Here is a 19,564-nt window from a genome sequence, read left to right as displayed (position 1 = left end):
AATTTCAGTTAAATTCAAATTACATGAGGTTAAATTAGGATTTAACACAGTTCATATTCTGGTAACGCTTACTATATTACTGTGTTAAAAACCTTTAAAAAGGTATAATTACCATCAGAGAAATTTCACACTTTAGATTATTTTGTTTGTCATCAGTAACTTGATCTAGCTAGCTCTAGCCTAAGAAGAAATAAAAAACTTCTGATTGATCTTACGGAAACCTTCCTTTCATAGGTGCACTTGAAAAGTGTGTAAATTTCCATTAGGCTGCAAATTTAAACAAGAGTTTAAAAAACCACCCAAAATTCAAACTTCCTTGCAGTTTTTCTCCTATTGCTGTGGGTAATTAAAAGTTAAAGTGAATTTTAAAATGTTTGTTTAGTGATAAAATAATGAAACAAAAAATACTACTTACTTTACTGGAACAAGCAAATCCAGTTCCAAGAGCTGCCAAAATCTCAAGTACAGCTGGAGTGGAGTTGCACTTTACCGTGTAGAATGGCTTTATCTGAGCCACTACGTTCTGCCACTGACTGTGTTTCTTCACAATCTTTCCAAGATCTCCCACGAAAAATGCATTTTTCCCTGTCTATTATGGTTATGAAAAAAAAGAGAAACAATCAGAACTATTAATAATAGAGTACCATTAATTAGTAAAGAATGTCCTTTTTCCTCCACAAATGAGCCAACATATATACATTTACATACACTAACATATTTAAGGCATATGGTTGAGCAAACAACAAAGGAAAAGCTAAACGCATCTGTTCTTTTTAAACTTGACTTTTGGCTGTGCTATACTGGCGTATATAATAGTCTGTACTTTGATTTTTAAAAATATTACAATGACTATTGCCTCAATTTTACTTTTCAGAGTAGAGGGAAAGGAGATCACCTATTTTCTTCCATGCTTTCTGCTACTGTTTAAAAAAATAAGCTTACTCTGGCAGTTCAGCATTTAGTATCCCAATACAGTGAGTAGAATCAGGAATGCTAAACAAAACAAGCTATATATCTCCATTATAAGTTGCACCTAATGACGAGATGGTAAAACAAGGGAACAATTACACTGGGCATCCATTTTTAAGGAGACAAAGTTGTGTGCAGAATTAGCAAAATTAAATTTAAAAATATACAAGTACACAAAATATCTGATAAACCTGAATAAAAATACTCTTCCCTCAAAAGTAAAAACAAACAAACAAAAAAACTGATTTTAATTAGAAATTTGGAAGAGATCTGCAATTATTTCAAAGTTGTGGCTACTCTAGTGGTAGACAGGACTGTACATGTCAGCCACAGCACTAATTACTCGATGTTGATTGGCAGACAAAACAATCTTATTTAGAATATACAACATCCAAATATTGTTTAAAAAGCCATGAAAATATTACTGCTCCCTACTCTTTAAACACATTTGAAAATGTATATTACTGAAATATACTGACCAAGAAATATACACAAGTGGAAATTACAGTTTATGTGTGGCAGATAGGGGACAGTTGTATTGAAATTACCCTATTCATAAGACGACATGTCATTTCTAATGTTCTGGAGACACATTTTACTGAACATAAGTAACATGAAAACAATTTAGAGAATATGGAAAATCAGCTCCAACAAAAAAACTATCAGTAAAGCAATAAACAAAATTGATTCTATCAGTAAGTACAAAACAAAAATAAATGATCTTAGGTAGCAGTATATATGATTCTACAAAAGCTGACCCTTGGGGCAGTAGAGTGTAAACGGTCAATACAAATTATCAAATTCTCAGCACCATACACAAGCAAGATTATCTGGAATAGAAATATAAATCTACTAAAACATACAGTTGAGAAAAATGAGTAAGAAGCCATGTACTAATGAGGGTAGCTGAAAACATTTTAAGAAAACAACTCACAAGAGCCGAGTGCTAAGAAGCAGCAAAAGGGCTATAGGAAGCATTTTTTTTTATAAATGGGTGCTAGAAAGAAAACCTCATGGCTGCCGAAGGGGAATAGGTGAGAGTGTTTAGATATCTTAAAAAAGATAACCTGGAAAAAATTAACATTTGAACAAGGTGCTTTTTATTAGATTAATATCTTGGAAATAAAGCACTGTTTTAGAATTCAGAAATTTGAGAAATGTGAGATGGCACACTTACCAGGGAATGTTCATAAACATAGTTATCAATAACATTTCCAAGGTTTGTTCCTTCATCTAACAGGCCAATGAAGTAGTTTGCATCATCAATAAATCCTTTCATCTCAGCCGTATTCCACAAAGCCGAAAGTCATAAACCAGGAAAAACAAGAGACGGGCCACCAAGCCTTATGTCTGGGTCCTTAGAATATGCAACAAACTGTCAAAATAGAAGTTATTGCAAAGTCTATGTTATTTCACTAAATTCAGTATATGAGTTGTCAATGAAAGTATGCTAATGTCTTAATTCACTGAAGAATCTGTGTGATCACCCAACAAACATTAATATCTTTTAGTGCCCATATTAAAGTGAATGTGTATTTTATTCTTTTAAAAGCTTACTATACCATTTCTTGGTAAGATAATCCATATATGTGCATAATTTATTACATCAATATGGTTACCATATTTACAGAGTTGCTGACCCAGTCTGTTACGAGTTACCCTTGTTTTGTGGTTCTTCCATAATGAATAATTTTACTCATTTTAAGAAAGCTAATAAAGTATCTGCACCAAAAACTAAAATACTAAACTTTAATACACTGCCAGCCACATAAAGCACACCACCAGGTAACTGCAGATACATGTCTTTTAAACAAAATTCTAGAGTATACAAAAATTAAGTAATAAAAATTGGTGGAGATGGAGGGTGATTTTAGCTTTGTTACAGACTGCTGCCCAGATCAGGTTAGCGGTATGAGGTGAGCCGATTTGGTGAAAATGTAAACGAGTAGGTCACTGGTCTTGGCTATGTCATTTCATACCTGTGTAACCCTAGGTCAATTTCTTTAAAACTTCAGTTAACTATTCTAACTTTCTTTCTCAAAAGGTAGTGTTTTAAAAATATATATATACAGCATATGAATAAAAACTCATGTTTAAGTGCTGGCTCAGAATTAACCTTAATAATTAAGTTACCAATTGCCATAAAAACAAAAAATGCCATCATAATTTGAAACTGGGTAAAAGCTAGTTACCTGTACACATCCTAAACCATTTATAAGAACGGATTTTTAAAATGGCACCAGACTAAATCCAACTCTTCTCCAAAGAACTCTTTCCCCTCCCCCAGATCGCCCATTTTCCTTTGGGGCAGCACATATTGATATAAAGGTTTATCTTTTTTGCTGAATTCACCGGTCTTTAGGTTTTTAGGAAAGGAATTCTTTTAACATAAAGTCCATAAACAAAAAAAAAGTCCTTCGGACAGGATACTATTTGTTTGGTACCGATTTTCTTGTTGCCACATTAACAATGGGCATAGACCAGCTAGCTCTTGGTAACCCATCTTAAGACTTGCACAGACTTTCCTGTGTATTAGACTCTTCCTCTCTGTTCCCCCAACCCTGGTCTATGCTAGTTTTCACCATGGGTGATATCCCTCATCCCAAAAGTATACTTCATTTCAATGATTCCCAAAATGTCAGTTTGCTGGTTCCACCAAAACAAACTCATCAATAAGCTGGTCAAATTTCATGATAGACTTAGTTTTAAAATTTTTGAAACACTAACAACTTCATTCTCAAGAAATCAATTACATTTAGTTCAGCTCGTCAAATCTTTCATGAAGTAAAGATTAGGATTTTTATTTTACCAAAGGAATTAACTTAGGCACATCTCACGAGACTTAATACTTATAAAGTCCAATGGTAGCCTGCACATTCTCTAAAGTTTGTTATACTAGGACTGGTGTAAATCTGTGTCCAGAAAGTATACATTTTAGGCCTGTTTATTATGAGCAATGTAACTCTAGCTGGAACATCAATTTTAGGGAGATCACCAACTATGCACTAAGAGAAAACGGAGTAGATAAAGGCTACTCATTCAAAAAAAATCAACGCAAAGGTTTAAGTATAAAAAGAATAAAAAGAATATAGTAGGAACTTCCTGTTAAATTGCATTACAAATCTTTCTGGCAACAGCTTTCATTTATTCTATCAGTGAAAAATTTTTTAATCAAGATCTTTAGCCTAATGAATGTCTCAGGACATGAGATTCTTAGGTATATTCTACTTATGTATGCAGTATTTATTTGAGAATCTTAGGCTATCAATTATGGACTACCAACTGCTGCTAAATTCAAGCAGTCTAGCTTTTAAAATCAGGACAAGATGAACCTCACTTTCCTAAAACTATAGTGCTTACACAAAGGGTAATTTTCCTCTAACATCGGGACCCTTAGTACTTACAAAAAAATATCAGGCCTATTCCATCCAGTCTTACACTTGCTGATGGCCACATTCTTCAGAGCTTTTTCTAAGATAGTATGGTCAAAGATAAGAATTTTTCCCCCAATTAATTTCAAATTATGTAATCTATAGGTTCCACTCTGCCTGTTAAAACTGGCTTAAATCTAACAGTCAACGTTTTTTATAGCAGTGTGCCAGACACTGTTCTAAGTACACCGTCTACACAACATTAATTCTTTTAACCCTTAAAACCATGATGTGAAGTAGAAACCCCACTTTATGGTTGAAGACACTAAGGCACAGAACTAAGCTAGCTCGAGATGATCAAATTTCTGTTTAAAAAGAAAACCTGTCTCCCCAAGATCCCATCCCTAGAAAACAAAAATTCCTTTTTTGGAAATCCAACACAACTATCAGTTTCTTTGATAGAGCTTTATCGTATCCCCATAATCAATCAACCACTTTTCAGACATAAATTCTCATAGTTGTTAATAAATTAAGTTTATTTAAATATTGTATAAAAACATCTTATCATGCCTACTCATTCATAGCCTTTTAACCTTTCTTCATGTGACATTATTTTGTACAGCTTAACTGTGCTGTTCTTTCTGTATCTTTTGTCCGAATCTCAGGTAAACCTCAAAATTGAATTTTTTTTAATCCACCTTTATCAACAGTTTACACACAACAGTGCTTCCAATTTTGACAAATACATACACCTGTGTAACCACCACCATAAAGATAAATTCCCTCATGTCCCTTCTGCAATAAATTCCCAACGTAGTCTACTTCAGGCAAATGCTGATCTGCTTTCTGTCTAATCTGACTTTTGTAGAAGTGAAATAATTTTAAACACCGAGGGCCAAACATGAATAAATATCAAGCATTCCCTGTTCTAAAGGAAAGACTATGCTTGTGGAGTGACTATATTATCATTGAAATGGAACTCTCAATTCAGAACTAACTATATTAGTTTACCAATCCCTAGGTGACTCACAAAAGGACTCTCGTGGAAACATGACAAAAAGGATTAAGGGACTAATGCACTCGAACCACTAAAACAGATGTGGTAATGTAATATTTGATTTCTCCATACTGAGCACTGCAATGAAAGCTGATTGAAACCAACACTAATGAAGCCTTTGCATAACAGATGGTGAATGGTGATAGGTGAGCTCCGTCTCAGTTTATCTTCTTTACTTAAATGCTCCCTAAAGGTTTTGATATAATCGTAATTCCAAGCCCAGAGTTGGTGCTAAGAAATAGATGAACAAAGGACTTCACAACTCTTAAGGATGGTGGTTAACAGCAATAAACTCCCTTGCGGTGTGTTGAAAACAATCCATCTTTCACACTCTTAAAAGAAGCCCAAAACCCTGATACACAAGTGACCCACATGTAAATGCAAAGCTCAACAGTCACTTACTGCTAAACACTAAAAGCTATGCTCAGGGAAAAACTAATTCATCAAAAGAATCTGCAAAACACAAAGACCTTCCTTTCAGGAAAGAAGTTTTCTAATAAATTTTGAGCCAACAATTCCTTTTGTTCAAATGAACTGTCACTTAGAAGCACAATATTTTCAACAATTGAAAGGCTTAAGTATGTGGCTAAGGGTGGGCTAATCTTTACTGAGTATTTCCTACCCCCAATATTGTACCCCAATCTCACTGAAGGAGTCCTAAGAAACAGTCCATAATCGTACCTCCAGGAAGGAGTCTTTGCTTGCAATTTTCTTAACATGCTTTCTTAGCAAAAATACTTTAAAGTTCTACTGTCACACAAAGGATGATTTATGTTCTACATTTCTGCCTTACTTAAAGCACTTAAGATATATTTTGTTAAAATGTTTTCAAGAAGCATTTAAAGTTACTTGGTGATATGTTAAACCAAAAATCTGTGATACAAACATGTTCTAACAAGTCAGAATGAAAATAAGTGTGCGAATGTTGGGGGTGAGCAGAGTTTATATTATAGGCCATATCTGCCAAGTTAATACACCTCAATTTTAAACACTGCAGGGAATTTCCAGGAACTTTTCAATTATGAATGCAGGCTCAAACCCAGGTGGTGATGCTGAACTTCTCAATGCTCCAAATCGGGATAAAATTCCCAAAAGACCCCGCATAGCTTTTTATGGCTTGTAAGTCAGAACTGGGACTGATTTACTGGCTCCAACACATTAAATGGACTACTACACTACATACTATAGTTTGCTGCTGCTGGTCATTGAATTATTTACATTAAATTTCAGAAAATCTACTCTACGTAAACCTTGCATTCTCTCTAAATGCTTTTGAACTTAAGAGCAAATTTTGAATGATTCTAAAGTTTATTTTTATCATAGATACTAAGAAGTGCCCTCTACTCACAGTTATTTTCACAACCAAAAATATTAATATATGATGAAAAAAAGCTCAGCTTATGTTACACTTATAGAACTGCTGTAATCATAATACTATTACATTTCCTGTTGGACATCGTAGCTAGGAAGAAAAAAATGTTTAACATTCCTTACATACACCTTCATATTGGTATTTTGATAATACATTTTTTATGAAGCGCTGCCAAAGAAACATAAGGCTCCAAAGTACTGCACACTGCTCTCCCTGGAGCCTTTTATGAGGCCGTTGAGTCCTCATGTTCATCGAGAAGGCAGCTCCAAGAGCAATGGGCTGCAGCAGCTGGGCACTTGCCTTGTTACACACCTGCTACAAAGGCTTCTACAGTTGATTGTACTTCAGAAGAAACTGATACATCTCTCAAATAATCACAAGATAATTCTGGCAGCAACAGCCCACTTGACACCAGGCTGGATGAATATGTCTTGGATTTCTGAAGTGAAGACCTCCCTGGAAGTAGAACAGGGAGAGCTGAAAGGTTGAGAGTACTGTTTCAGAGACATCTAAGCAGGAAACCCAACCTTATTACATCAACCACGTTTCCAAAGGAATTTTACTTATTAAAAAGAAGAACATGAGATTTTTTTTTGGAAATTTACACTATTACTCTGAAGAAGCCTAAAGGCACTTCTTTTTTTTTTATTGGCATTTGCTGATTTAGCACTCAGCTCACAGCTTTAAAAACAGACACAATGCTATCAAAGTCACCTCTGCATTTTACCTCCTACAGAAAAATGTTACTTACCACACAGAATAACTTTAGAAATAACTGGGCAAGAGGCTAATAAAGAATGACTTTGGCACTATGGATATGAGTATTGGAGCAGGTTTAAACCCCTAAAAAAAGCTGTTCCAAGAAGCTACAAACTGGAACTGGTAAGTAAGAAGTTCCAATAAATTGTGCGATCCTAAGACCACATGAACTTTTGCCATGCTGGACCCGAAATAAATGATGGATAATAACAGCCTACATTGAGTACTTAGAATAATTAGATAGATGGGGTTGGTTTGCTTCAATCAACAGTAAGAGGAAAGCCAGTAATGGCAATAAACTCTCTTAAACTTATTTTTCAGGTGATGAGGTTGAAAAAAAACTGAGAAACCCAAGAGGAGGTGACTGCTAAAAGACAGACAAGAACAAGAGTGAAGAGGAGATATATGTAAGAGGAGAAAAAGGACCTTAAAGGAAACAAGCCAACAGGCTAAGTTTGAACTGCCTGTGTAAATGTGCCCAATGAAAAACCTCACAATAAATTCTATAATTCATCTTAATGAGAACAAACTATGGGCTTTTCATAGCAATATACTTCTGCATGTGGAACTGACAAGATTGGGCTCCCTTTAAAAATGTGTCGACTATTGATGTGAAAACTAAGGTTCTTCTCAAGAAGAAAAATCCCTCTGGTAATTAAGATGTAACATTAAAGTTAACTATTATAACAAAATACATAACCATGTTAATTTCAAGCTTTCTAGCTTTCCTGGTAAAGCACAGGGAATGACCCTTTCAACAAATGCACTTACTGTTTTGATTACCTTCGAAAAGATCTCACTGTCACCCCTCCAAGAGGAAAACTTATTTTTATTACACATAAAATATATGTACAACCATTGCAGCAAATATCAAGAAATAGACTGAATACCTCAGAAGCTTCCACATTTTTCTAAGGTGGCAGTGACTGCGCATCTACCCTAAATAAGCATGTTCAGACTTTTCTAATCATCATCCTCCTGTTATTTAATAGTTTTATTCTGTGTCCCTAAGACATTGGCTTCACTGGTTTTAAACAATAAATGGAATCGATTTTTTTTTTTACCATGACATTTGCTCAACTTCAGTTTCAATTCATCCATGCAAACAGACGTGACTGGAGTCCATTAATTTTCATTGCTGTGTAGTATTCTACTGTATAGATATCACATTTTTTATCTATCAGAACTGGACACCTATGAGTTACTTCCCATTTTTTTGCTATATTGTTTATGACATAATTTTCTGCAATTACTTATGTACCCAAGGGCAATGTGCTACTTTATATTCTAGTACAAAAGTCTATCTAGTGACTGGCAGTTTAAGTAGCATCAGTCTAGGCACCCCAGTTTAGGTCCATATTCTTGAGAACGGCTAGACTATTAGTGAAAAATAGTTTTCAAGTCTTTTGCTCATTTTCCTTTTTTTCCCTCCCCTTTTCTTATTTATCTGCAGGAGAGCTTCACAAATTTAGGATAGCATATCTCTCTCATTTTGAAGAGTGTGTATTTATTTGGGGAGTGCGTATTTATTTTGTTATAGTGTCCAAGTAGGATAAAAGTAGGATATTCAATCCTACTTTTAGTCATGCCAAATATTACATGTTTATCATGATGAACCCAGATGAGCTAAAAAGATACTATACTTATTTAGGAGCCCTTTATAAACTGGACATCAGAAGATCCTTACAATAAAAAGCAAGAAAAAGATAAAAATAATCTAGTCAAATATTTAACATAAACCTAATATTGATTTCAGTCTACATGAGCACAGAATCATCATAAAGAGCTGTATCCAAAGAACATGCTAGGTAACTAAGGTATTCAATTAGAATATAAAATTGAAAAATCCCTGTAGTTAAAGAACAAGTGTTTAATTAAATCTAAGGAGAAAGAACAGAAAGAATGTGTAATTCTTATGACTGTTATTAACAGATGTTTCAAGATTATTATGGCTACTACTACTACTCACATTCACAATAACAACTATCTTAGAGATGCTGTCCAACAAAACTTTCTGTGACGACTGAAATTTTCATTATCACTGTCCAAAACAATAGCCATTAGCCATATATAGCTTCCAAGAACTCAAAATGTGGATCACGCAACTGAGGAACTGAATTTTAATTTTAGTTTACATTTTTGAAATTTAAATAGCCACCTGGCTAGTTGCTACTGTACTGAACAGTGACGTTCTAGAGGATGCTGTTTTCCTAAGAAAATTTTAAACTAAGGATCAAGTCCACATAAATTACAGATTACACCTTCTCCCCATCCCCCCAAATAACTGCTCAAGGTAACAAGACCAATTCTCATGTTTACAAAGCCAGATAGTAAGGGAATAAAAGTTAACAAAAACTCCATACGTTGCAAGTAAGTCCTAAAGAGAGATTTGAAATGTGTGCTTACATAATTAAGAAAAGACAAAAAAGTTCAGAGCGGAGCATTCATTCCAAGAGAGTTTTTCTTATCTTGGCTCCTGCAGCAAGTCAGTTACGTTACAGGCATTTAAAGACCAGGTGGCTGGGTATGGCCGAGGCAGAGTGAACTTCAGCCTAATCCTTACAACTCAGTATGCTGCACAAATATTTTCTATTCACACCATAATGTTCTTCACATTATCCGCTGGATTAAGGAAAAGGATGGCTAACATTGGATTAGAGAAAGAAATCGCCAAATCTTTTTGCCATGGTTAGCTTGTGACAAATTGCTTAAGTGTGTATGAATGACCCCAGAATGGAGGTGAAGGACAAAAATGCTTCCTAGGCCTTACCAGGATGTCAAGAGCACTTCACTTGCAACAGCCCCCTTAGGCTTATCTTAACAATAGCCAGCCTAAAATGGCAGCCTAACATTTACCTACATTTTAGTTTAGAAAGTACAGTTTACACAATACCTGACTTACTAGGAGAGTTGGAATTAAGTGCCTCAAAAAAATTTTTTTGTGGGGAGGAGGCAACCCCAAACTCAAAAAACTCTGAAATAAGACCAGGCAAAGGGAGTGTAGTGAACACACAGATTGGTAGTCACTATTTATTCTCTGGGCTCAACTGTCTCTTGGAATAAATGGAAAAACCATTTTATTCCCTTTAAAAATTGGTCTACACTGCTGTCTAATCTTTTTGGCCCTCCCAGAAGATTCTAAATTTGCCCAAAGAAAGAATATCATGTCCCCCAAATCCTGTTTTATCCATTAACATGCTATTATTCACATTGTGCTTGTACAAAATACATTTTTTGCTACTTTTACACAAGGCAAAGCAGCATCTTCAAAAAACTACTCTATGCATGCATGCCAAGGGGATACACACACTTTAAAAAATGGTCCCTAATCTGTATATTTCAATAATAGTTTGTTCAACTTCTTGGTGAAAGAACATCAACTATTGAATGTACTACTGAATCAAAATGTCTTTTTTCCAGAAGAGTCAAAAACCTGCCTTTTCTACTGACAGTTAAAAGCAAAACGAGAAAATAGTACCAGTAAACTCATAAAGAACATTTTATTTCCCTAGTTAAAATAATATCAATTTAGGTACAGCAAGTTAAGATGTGTGTAAATATAGTAACCAAGAAACAACATATTTAAAATGCTAATGTTCTTATGAAGTTCCTACATGAACATAGAGTCAACTGCTATCTGTAATGACAACCAGGTAAAAAATTTTAACAATCAATTAATTGAATTCCTTTTCTATACTCAGACACAACGCAACCTTAAAAAGTATATGCTAATGATTAATTCAATCTGACTTCATCACCAGATCTGCTAACAGAAGCAAATTTAGTTTTCTGGGAGTCTTTAAAAACTTTCCACTAGGCTAACTTATTATTAATTATAATCAGATATAACTAAACGTGAAAATCTAACCCAATGGAAAAAACCACTCCAGCATAAAACCCTAAGAAATTTTTTAAAAGGCGTGAAAAAAAACTTTCCCACAATTTGAGGTCCTTCAGTGATCTGAGATATTATTGGCATTGAGGTATTTGTCAAGGTATTTTTATAGTGGACCCATATACATACATATATTGTAAAGAAAAAATTTTACATGTAAGCAACTTCTAAAGTTACCAGATACTTAATGAAATGAACTCAAAATTCAGATGGTCATTTGAGTTAAAAAACCTAAGTTGGAAGCCAAGTCCTACAGCTTAGACCACCTGCAAAAAAATGCTACTGGAGTATTACATAGTTGAAACAGAGCCCATATAGTTATATGCTCTGCAATGCTATATGCCAAGCGTTTTCCATGAAGGCCAGTGTGTTAAGTCCTTTTAATGACTTCTAGTTTTCCAAACAGTATTGTTGCTCCACAGAAAATTAATTCCAGGATTTCAATGTCCAGTATAACAAACTGCTATTAATATCTAAGGACATTTCCGAACATAAAAATTTCTCTTGCCATTTTTACTAATTCTAGTCAAGAAATCTTTGGAGTGAGGTGTCTTTTCTGAATTCAAAATCTCTCAGATTTCAGAACAGTAGTATAGTACATATACTTCATATATATTATGTAACACTCTCTAGGCTATGAGTCAACACGGCCCCGTAATCACATTATTTCTGCAGCAAAATTTAAGATTAGCACTAAATGGGATAAAGATTTTTAAAAAGCCTCAAATCAGCTCAGATTCGGGTCAAGTTTTTGTTCCCAAATCAGCTTAGGTCATATCAAGGAAGCTATATTTTCTTCTTAACTTTTGGATTTCGGAATATATGAGTAAGGGATTGTGAACCTGTTGCTTCACGTCAACTACTAAAGTTTCATGAACATATTATGCATCTGAGCATAATAAATAAGAGTCACTCTAACTGCCAGAACCTGCAGAATAAATAATATCTTTAACATAATCTATCTGTGCCCAACCAGTCTCCCCGAAAAGGAGGGGGTAAACTATGACTTTCCAAGTTCTACATATTATTAAATATTCTAAGTAAAGATTTGGCTCCATCGGTTCATTGATATTAGTTACTCAAGTCTAAGAAAAACATCACTAGAAATGTTAAACATAATGCAATGTTAAGTTTCTATTAAAGCAAAAAGATTTGAACTGAAAGCCTATCTTTTAATACGGTCTCCCTTAAAACATGAAGCTTTTTCTTAAATTTCCATCTTAGAATCTACCCATGACTATTACAACTAGATCCCACCCAAGAAAAATTTTAAGTTGCCAAGTCAACTTGGGAAAAACATTAGACATGTTGGGAAGTAGAACAGATAATTAACAAAAATTAATAGATAACTGACTTGGTACTTAGATAGTGGCAACAGTGCTTCTCTTTAATATGCACATGTCACTTGGTTAAAACGCAGATTCTGAGGTTAATGTTGCTTTTCCAAAGACTACAATTCATGGTTAATTTCTCGGAGAGAAATAATTTTAACAGTTTAAAATTAAAAGAACTATTGTAGTTCAACTTTATTTTCCAGCAATTGCTCAAATTCACACAGCTAGGAGAAATTCAGTGTGGGAAATCCTCCAGAATCAGGGTTTTAAGTCAATAAAACTTTCAAAAAATCCTATTAAACTTTTCCTCTTTTTAGCCTTTAAAAAACCTGAGTCTTAAATTGTCATTTGAGGTTAATATCAAATGTGTCGAATAGGTTTGCTTCAACATACCCTACCTAAATTTGATAAACACTTTTGACAGGAATCTGCTTAACAAGATCAGACTAAAACACTAAATTGATACTCTAAGCTTTCCTGAAAATTTCAAATGTTATTTTCTCCAAGTCTCTGGCCAACTTAAAAACATGCAAACCTCAACATCAAAACCCAAATTTCAATAGCAAATCTATAAATAATAAAATTTAAAAATAAACCACACAAATCTAGCAGCATAGACTCAAGAGTTTATCGTGGAATTACATTTTGCACAAAGATTTAATGCAAAAGTCAAATGCATATAGAAAATCAAGTATAGTCAAAAACTACCCTTGAAAAGCTGTTCGAAAGATGGCACACTGGGAGACATATGTATCACCTCTCAGTAAGTCCTCTAAAAGAAATCAGTTTTCTCCCACCAGCTGAGTATTATATAAAATCATTCTATGAAAAATAGAAACTTTAGAAATCACTGTCTGGCAAGAAGCTCAAAACTAGAAAAAAAAAGAACTAAGACTCACCTCTCATACCCCATGCTCTGGGATATAGCTTCAGTGAGTAGGCTTGGAGAGCAGTATTTTTTGCTCTACTTAAAAACGTCTGATTTTTTTTCCTGATTAAGCCCCAATACTAGAACTCATCAAGTTAAATAAATGGTTTGAATGATGTGATAAAATACTGCCCACATCTTAAATTTAAAAACCTCCCTCCAACTTACATTAAAACCTAGATTAACAAGATTTCTTAAAACTTAGCCTATGATATATACTTACGTACGTATGTTATGTATTCAAAATAAATGTTAAGTGATTGACTGATCCAGCCATTGGTAAACAAAGCTTATAATTGAATCAGTACACCTGTAAATGTCAAAAGCTCTACTTTAGAACTTTTAAAGAGCTTTAAGAGTTACAGAGATAAATACAATTGCCAGGTTTTGAAAAAGACTGAGCAACAAGAACTCTACTTCAATTTTAAGAGCCCCCTGCATAGATGTGAAAATACTTACATGGACAAGTTAGGAGATGGAACCCCCCTATCATCAGCTAGGTTCCCAAGGTGGCTCAGCGTTGAAGTCGAACTGCTCTCTATACAGCACTTCTCCTAGGCCCTCTGGATAGTTGTATACTTGGTCAGAAAGTTCGCCCTATAGAAAGAAATAAAAGTAGTAGTACATGCCCTAAAAAAAAAAAGTGCTTTTAAGCAGGTTAACTGACTTAAAAGATTAACTGTGGGAACAAGTTTTAGTTTTAATAAATAAAATGTTTCATTAAAGTTACACTACACAAAATGTTTTCAAAGAGTTTACTACTAAACAAAGTAACAGTGAGCATTTCCAAGCTGTTATAGTACAAAATTCACAAAACCTAATGTCATGGTCATCTTACCAAATTGTTTTACCTACCTACTCAGTTTTCTAGTCTTCATCTAAATTAATTGTTGCTTTTATTTGTCATCCAAAACCCAAATTTCTAAATGACCTAAAATTTTAAAATTTCCAGTACCCTCACCAACCTGATATGTATGTATGCAAGACTTTATACATAACCTGTAGTGTTGAACTACCCAGAATGAGTTTTACTCTTTAAATTCCAAGGTCTTCTTTGCTTAAAGTATAAAATCCTACTACATACTAAAAAGAAAAAAATTTTGAGTTAGCTATTATATATATGTGTGAAATAACTTTTGAGAACTGCCTTATACATTAAGCAAGTGACCTCTAAAGGTTTACCTCCTCCTCCTACCTAACCTAGGAACATGTAAATGTAAAATTGCTTGGCAAACTACAATATGCTAAATAAGTTTTATAAATTACTTATGGTTTGATAGGATGAACTTCCACCTCTAAACTAATCCGCTATACCTACACTTCTATTCTTAATTCAGTGGTTGCTACTTTAAAGTAATATGATCTGACAGCATTTGCTAAAAGGGGTGAGATAAGGAAACCAGAAAAATGATGAAACTAGAAATTACAAGGGCAAGATTCAGAGATTTCAGAATCAGTCTAGGCTTATTTAAAACCTGTTTCTCATCTCAAACAGAATGGAGGCCACCCTTGCAGGAGGTAAAATGTTCTTTCAATATACCAGGAGAATTTGTTCACACTCTCAATGACAGATGATGGGGCAAGAACCCATACCAGCATGCAAGTGATTATAATCCTACATTAGATTCCAAATAATGTACTCCAAAACAAAGACTGACTCTTCTCACAATAAGATAATCAAAAAATAAATTAAGACTCATGCTGGAGACAGAACTCATTCTCAATTATCCTAAGAAATAGGATAATTATCCTGAGCGAGACATTTTCACCTTTTCCCTACTATATTTCCACAGCTATTTTGCTGCTTAATGTAACCCAAGAGCAGCGATATGAAATGTTAAGAACATAAAACTTCATTCAAGAATGTTCTTCAGCATAATCTCAAAAACATTTTTATCTAACAGATACAAGCAGAAAATGAAGGCCTTAAAATTTGAAAGGCATATTTTAATAAAAATAATAAAAGGGGTAGTATATAGGATAAGAGGGCCTTTACGTACAAGCTAAATAAAAGGTTTGTACAGTTAAGGTAAACCAAAAGGAGAAAACATGAAAATGTGGAGAAAAGGAATTTCAGAAAGATATTCTCATTTAGATTGATGTGTGTAAATCACATAGACCATATATGACATTGCATTCAACTGTTTGAAGAGACTGTCTTTTCAGTGCAGGCCAGTAAGATAAAGGATCTTCTCCCATCACTCTGACAGTAATCACCCCCAAACCTAGCATATCCCTAAGGATCAGTATTTCTCTGAAAAACTCAACATGGCCTTTACCAATGACTTTTAAAGCTGTTCTGCGGTATACTTTCCCCAAACCCCAGCCTAATCATGGAAAAAATATTAGATAAACCCATCTTGGGGACAATCTACTAAATATCTGGCCAATACTTCTCTAGACAGTCAAGGACATGAAAAGCAAGGAAAGACTAAGAAAACTGTCACAGATCAGAGATGTCTGGGGAAGACATGGCAAGTAAATGCAATGTGGTATTTTGGATTGGATCCTGGAACAGAAAGAGGACACTAAACATTGGTGAAATCCAAAGAAAAGTCTGGAGTATAGCTAACAGTAATATATCTGTTTTAGTTTTGACAAATATACCACGGTAATGTAATGTTAATAACAAGGTAAGCTGAGTGAGAAGTACCTCCTGGTACCATGTTTGCCACTTTTCTACAAACCTATTATTTCAAAATTAAGTTTATTTTAAAAAATCAGGCAAAATATTCGTATCAAAAATATGTGGCATTAAAGCCTTTTACACAAAAGAGTACATAGTACAATTTTACTTATATATAAGTTCTAGAACATCCAAAACTAATCTATTGTTTAAAAAACAGGAATATGGTTCCCGCTACAGTGAGGGATTTGGAGTTTGAAGGGGCAAAAGAGAACTTTCTGGAATGATGGCAATGTGCCACATCTTAACAGAGGTTTAGATTACACAGCCATTTTTCTGTAAAAACTCATCAAATAGTACACTTAAGATTTAACCATTTCACTCTTATGGGAATTTTACCCAAAGATTATTTTTAAAGAGGAAAAAAAAGAAGACAGGTTGATGAATGGATAGCAAGATGACAAATAAAGCAAAATGTTAACTGACTCTAGGTGAGAGTACAATTCTTTTCCCTTTTCTGTACGTTTGAAAATCTTATGTTAAATCAGGGTTGCAAGGCAGAAGGCACTGATTACTTGATTATTGCACCTATCACATCACCTGTAAACATTAGGAGCCTACCTTTCCTACAAAATGTAAACTCTTCAGGGCTTGTCTTCATGATGAGTATTTACACTCTTACATTTGTAAAAGAAATTAGATTACTAGGGCCTTGCCCGACAATTAGTCGTCTTTCTGCTAGGCTCATCCGGATCCTTTCCTGATCATCGAGTAATTCTGTGTCCTCAGGTTCCCACTCAAGCTGGGAGCTCAAGGGTGGAAACCCAACAGGACAAAACATCTTAACTTATCCAAGACACCACAAAAAAATCCATTTAATACTGATGAAACATCATGGGCCTGTAAACTGTGTCCGCGACCAGTTCAGGTTTCCGAAGCAGCAGCTTAGCCTCCAACATACGCTCAGGATATATACTGGGTAAGGGTTAAAAACACGTCACCACCATCAGTCAAGACAGTATTTAATAAGCCACCCAAAGCCTACCGTTCTCCCTCTCTCAGCCCAGGAATGGTGGCGCGGACGGGAAAACGAAGCCATGGTGACTAATCTTCAGACTCCAGGAGGTGACTGGGGTGAGTGAAGGCGACTTGGCCCAATCAGGAGCGCCTCAGGGGGCGGAGCAGCAGCCCCGAGGCTTCCAGAAAGGACCAAAGGCCTCTCGCTCGCTACCTGACACCGGGGCTTCCCCGCCGGCGGGCCCCGGGTGGCGTCAACTTTCCTCCACCAGAGGGGGGCCGCACTCCCCGCGCCCTAAAGAACTCATCCTCCTCCGGCAGCTGTCACAGGAGGCCGGCGCTGGCCCGCCCCGCTCCATTCATAACCTAAGGCCCTGGCCGTTGTAATCCGCGCTACCCGCCGGACTCCCGGCAGCGAAGGCAGGCGCCTCTCAGGGCCCGGCTGCAGGACCAAGGCCCCTCAGGGCAGCCACTCGGCCCCCTCCCCGGAAACAGCAATGCACCACGGGAGAGGGGTGGAGGCCGCACGCCGCCGGAGGCGACGCCGACCCCCGGCCGCGAGACCACCGCGCGCGCCCCCACACGCACACGCCCCCTCGCCCCAACCACGGCGGCTCCGGCCATGCCGAATGTGAGGCGGCCGCCCGAGGGCCTGAAAGGCGCCCGCCGCCGAGGCACAGACAGCCGCCACACACGCCGCCGTCCGCCATTTTCGAGGCGGCCGGCCGCGGGGCGCTGCGGGGACGCTGGCCAGGCGTCGGGGCCGAAACGGGAGGCACCTGGCCGCTCCCCGAGGTCGGCCCCACGCCCCAAACCCGCCCGCGCCCCTCGGGTCTGTACTCACGTGAGATAACGGCCCAAAGAGTCGGGTAAAGCGTCTTCTCTTTTTCGGCGGAATTTTTAAAGAGGGATGTGGTTACCTTGAGCAGAAATACCCAAGGCGGCCTGGGCCATAAGCTGCAAGGACGACGTGGGGGAAAAGCGCGGCACCGACACCAGCTGTGCAGCAGTGGCAGCGGCGGCCGAAAAAGAGAAATAGAACAACGCAGGTACAAGAGGAAAGGCGAGGGCTGGGTGGGAAGAGGATTCGGCCTCGGCACACCGCAGACCAGAAGAGCGAGAAAGGATGAGAAAAGGCAGAGAAAGCGAAAAAAATGGAAACACCGCAGCCGAGCGAAGAGCCAGAGTGTGGAAAGGCGGTGCCGGCAACGCCAGTATTTATAGTAAGGGGCGGGGCCTGGCGACGTCACAGTCGGCCGTACCGCCGCGCAAGCGGGGCGGAGCCGGGCTACGACCGGGAGAGGAGGGGGAGGGCGGAAGAGAAAGGGGGATGGCGCGGTGCGAGCGAAAGGGGGCGGGGCGGAGCGACCCGGCGGTACAGGTGCTGACAGCCTGGCGGCTTCCTGCCCTTCCGCGGACCGCAGCTCCCCTCGCTGGGGCAAGGCTATCCGCGAGGTGACTCGACTCGAGTGCCTTGTTGCTCTCCGGCCCCGCCCCTTGGGCGCCTAGGTCGCGCTAGCTGCTGGCCGGGGCGCTTGGCGAACTGTGCCCGGCAACCCCGCGGCCGCAGTGCCGAGCGCTCTTCTGGGCCAGGGGCGGCGGGACGCGTGCATTTCCTGGAGGGGTGTAGGGTTGTCTGTCGGGGCCATCCCCGGAGCTTCCCCCTTCTAGGCCACTCAGCGTTGTGAGGGCTTTGTAGGCTACGTCTGGTGACTGCCCTCCCAGCATGAGGCTTCAGCCCCCGCGGGCTGCGGCGATCCATTATGGAAGCGAGTTGCTAATGGCCAGGACCGTTCGGCCCAGTGTTCGAGTGGTCGCAGAGGCTTATGACTGTGTAAAAATGTCCCCAGTGCTCTTATGTTGCAATATGGTGCAGTAGGAATATTGTTTTAAAGGGATTTTAAAAGGTGTTGGTGCAATTAAACCCAACCCTTTTTAATGAAAGACCAGTGTTAGAGAAGGGATTACTGATGTTAAAGCGCACCTTATTTAAACCCCCACGTCTCATTTTCGCGGTCATTTTAATGTTACTACATAATAAATTTTTTTTTTTTTTTACTGCAGACCTAGAACGACCTACATAGCTTTTAATTTATCGTCATCTTTTTAAAATGTCTTCGCACTAGTGATTAGAAACCAGGAGTCCTCGTGTGCTAACGCCTTGCAACTCAGACTCAACAACACAAATGAAATCTGTATTAACACAACCCTCCAAAATTAAGATATTTGATATTAA

At 37.5% G+C, this 19,564-nt stretch overlaps 1 protein-coding gene and 1 long non-coding RNA gene across 7 annotated transcripts in view; one reads left to right on the top strand and one right to left on the bottom strand.

Moving 5' to 3' along the window:
* The window catches only part of AZIN1 (antizyme inhibitor 1), a 27,916-nt gene extending 9,397 nt beyond the window's left edge, over positions 1-18,519 (bottom strand). For 2 of the 6 annotated variants that reach the window (XM_039853860.1, XM_039853865.1), the window contains exons 1-4: positions 18,173-18,519; positions 14,145-14,282; positions 2,147-2,344; positions 416-589 (exon numbers count right to left, since the gene is read on the bottom strand). In XM_039853860.1, coding sequence (XP_039709794.1) covers positions 416-589; positions 2,147-2,248 — 276 coding nt within the window. In that variant the 5' untranslated portion in view covers positions 2,249-2,344; positions 14,145-14,282; positions 18,173-18,519. Of the gene's footprint in view, positions 1-415; positions 590-2,146; positions 2,345-7,069; positions 7,226-14,144; positions 14,316-18,172 lie in introns of all 6 variants that reach the window. The other 4 variants (XM_039853859.1, XM_039853864.1, XM_039853863.1 and 1 more) reach the window with 4 other exon arrangements.
* Positions 18,423-19,564, top strand: LOC120595638 (uncharacterized). The gene is made up of 2 exons (XR_005650918.1): positions 18,423-18,551; positions 19,393-19,564. It is a non-coding gene; the product is annotated as an uncharacterized LOC120595638 (long non-coding RNA).

Source organism: Pteropus medius, unplaced genomic scaffold, assembly GCF_902729225.1.
Source record: "Pteropus medius unplaced genomic scaffold, Ma_sr-lr_union100, whole genome shotgun sequence".
Taxonomy (NCBI): Eukaryota; Metazoa; Chordata; class Mammalia; order Chiroptera; family Pteropodidae; genus Pteropus; species Pteropus medius.
This window is presented reverse-complemented; position numbering and strand designations above follow the sequence as displayed.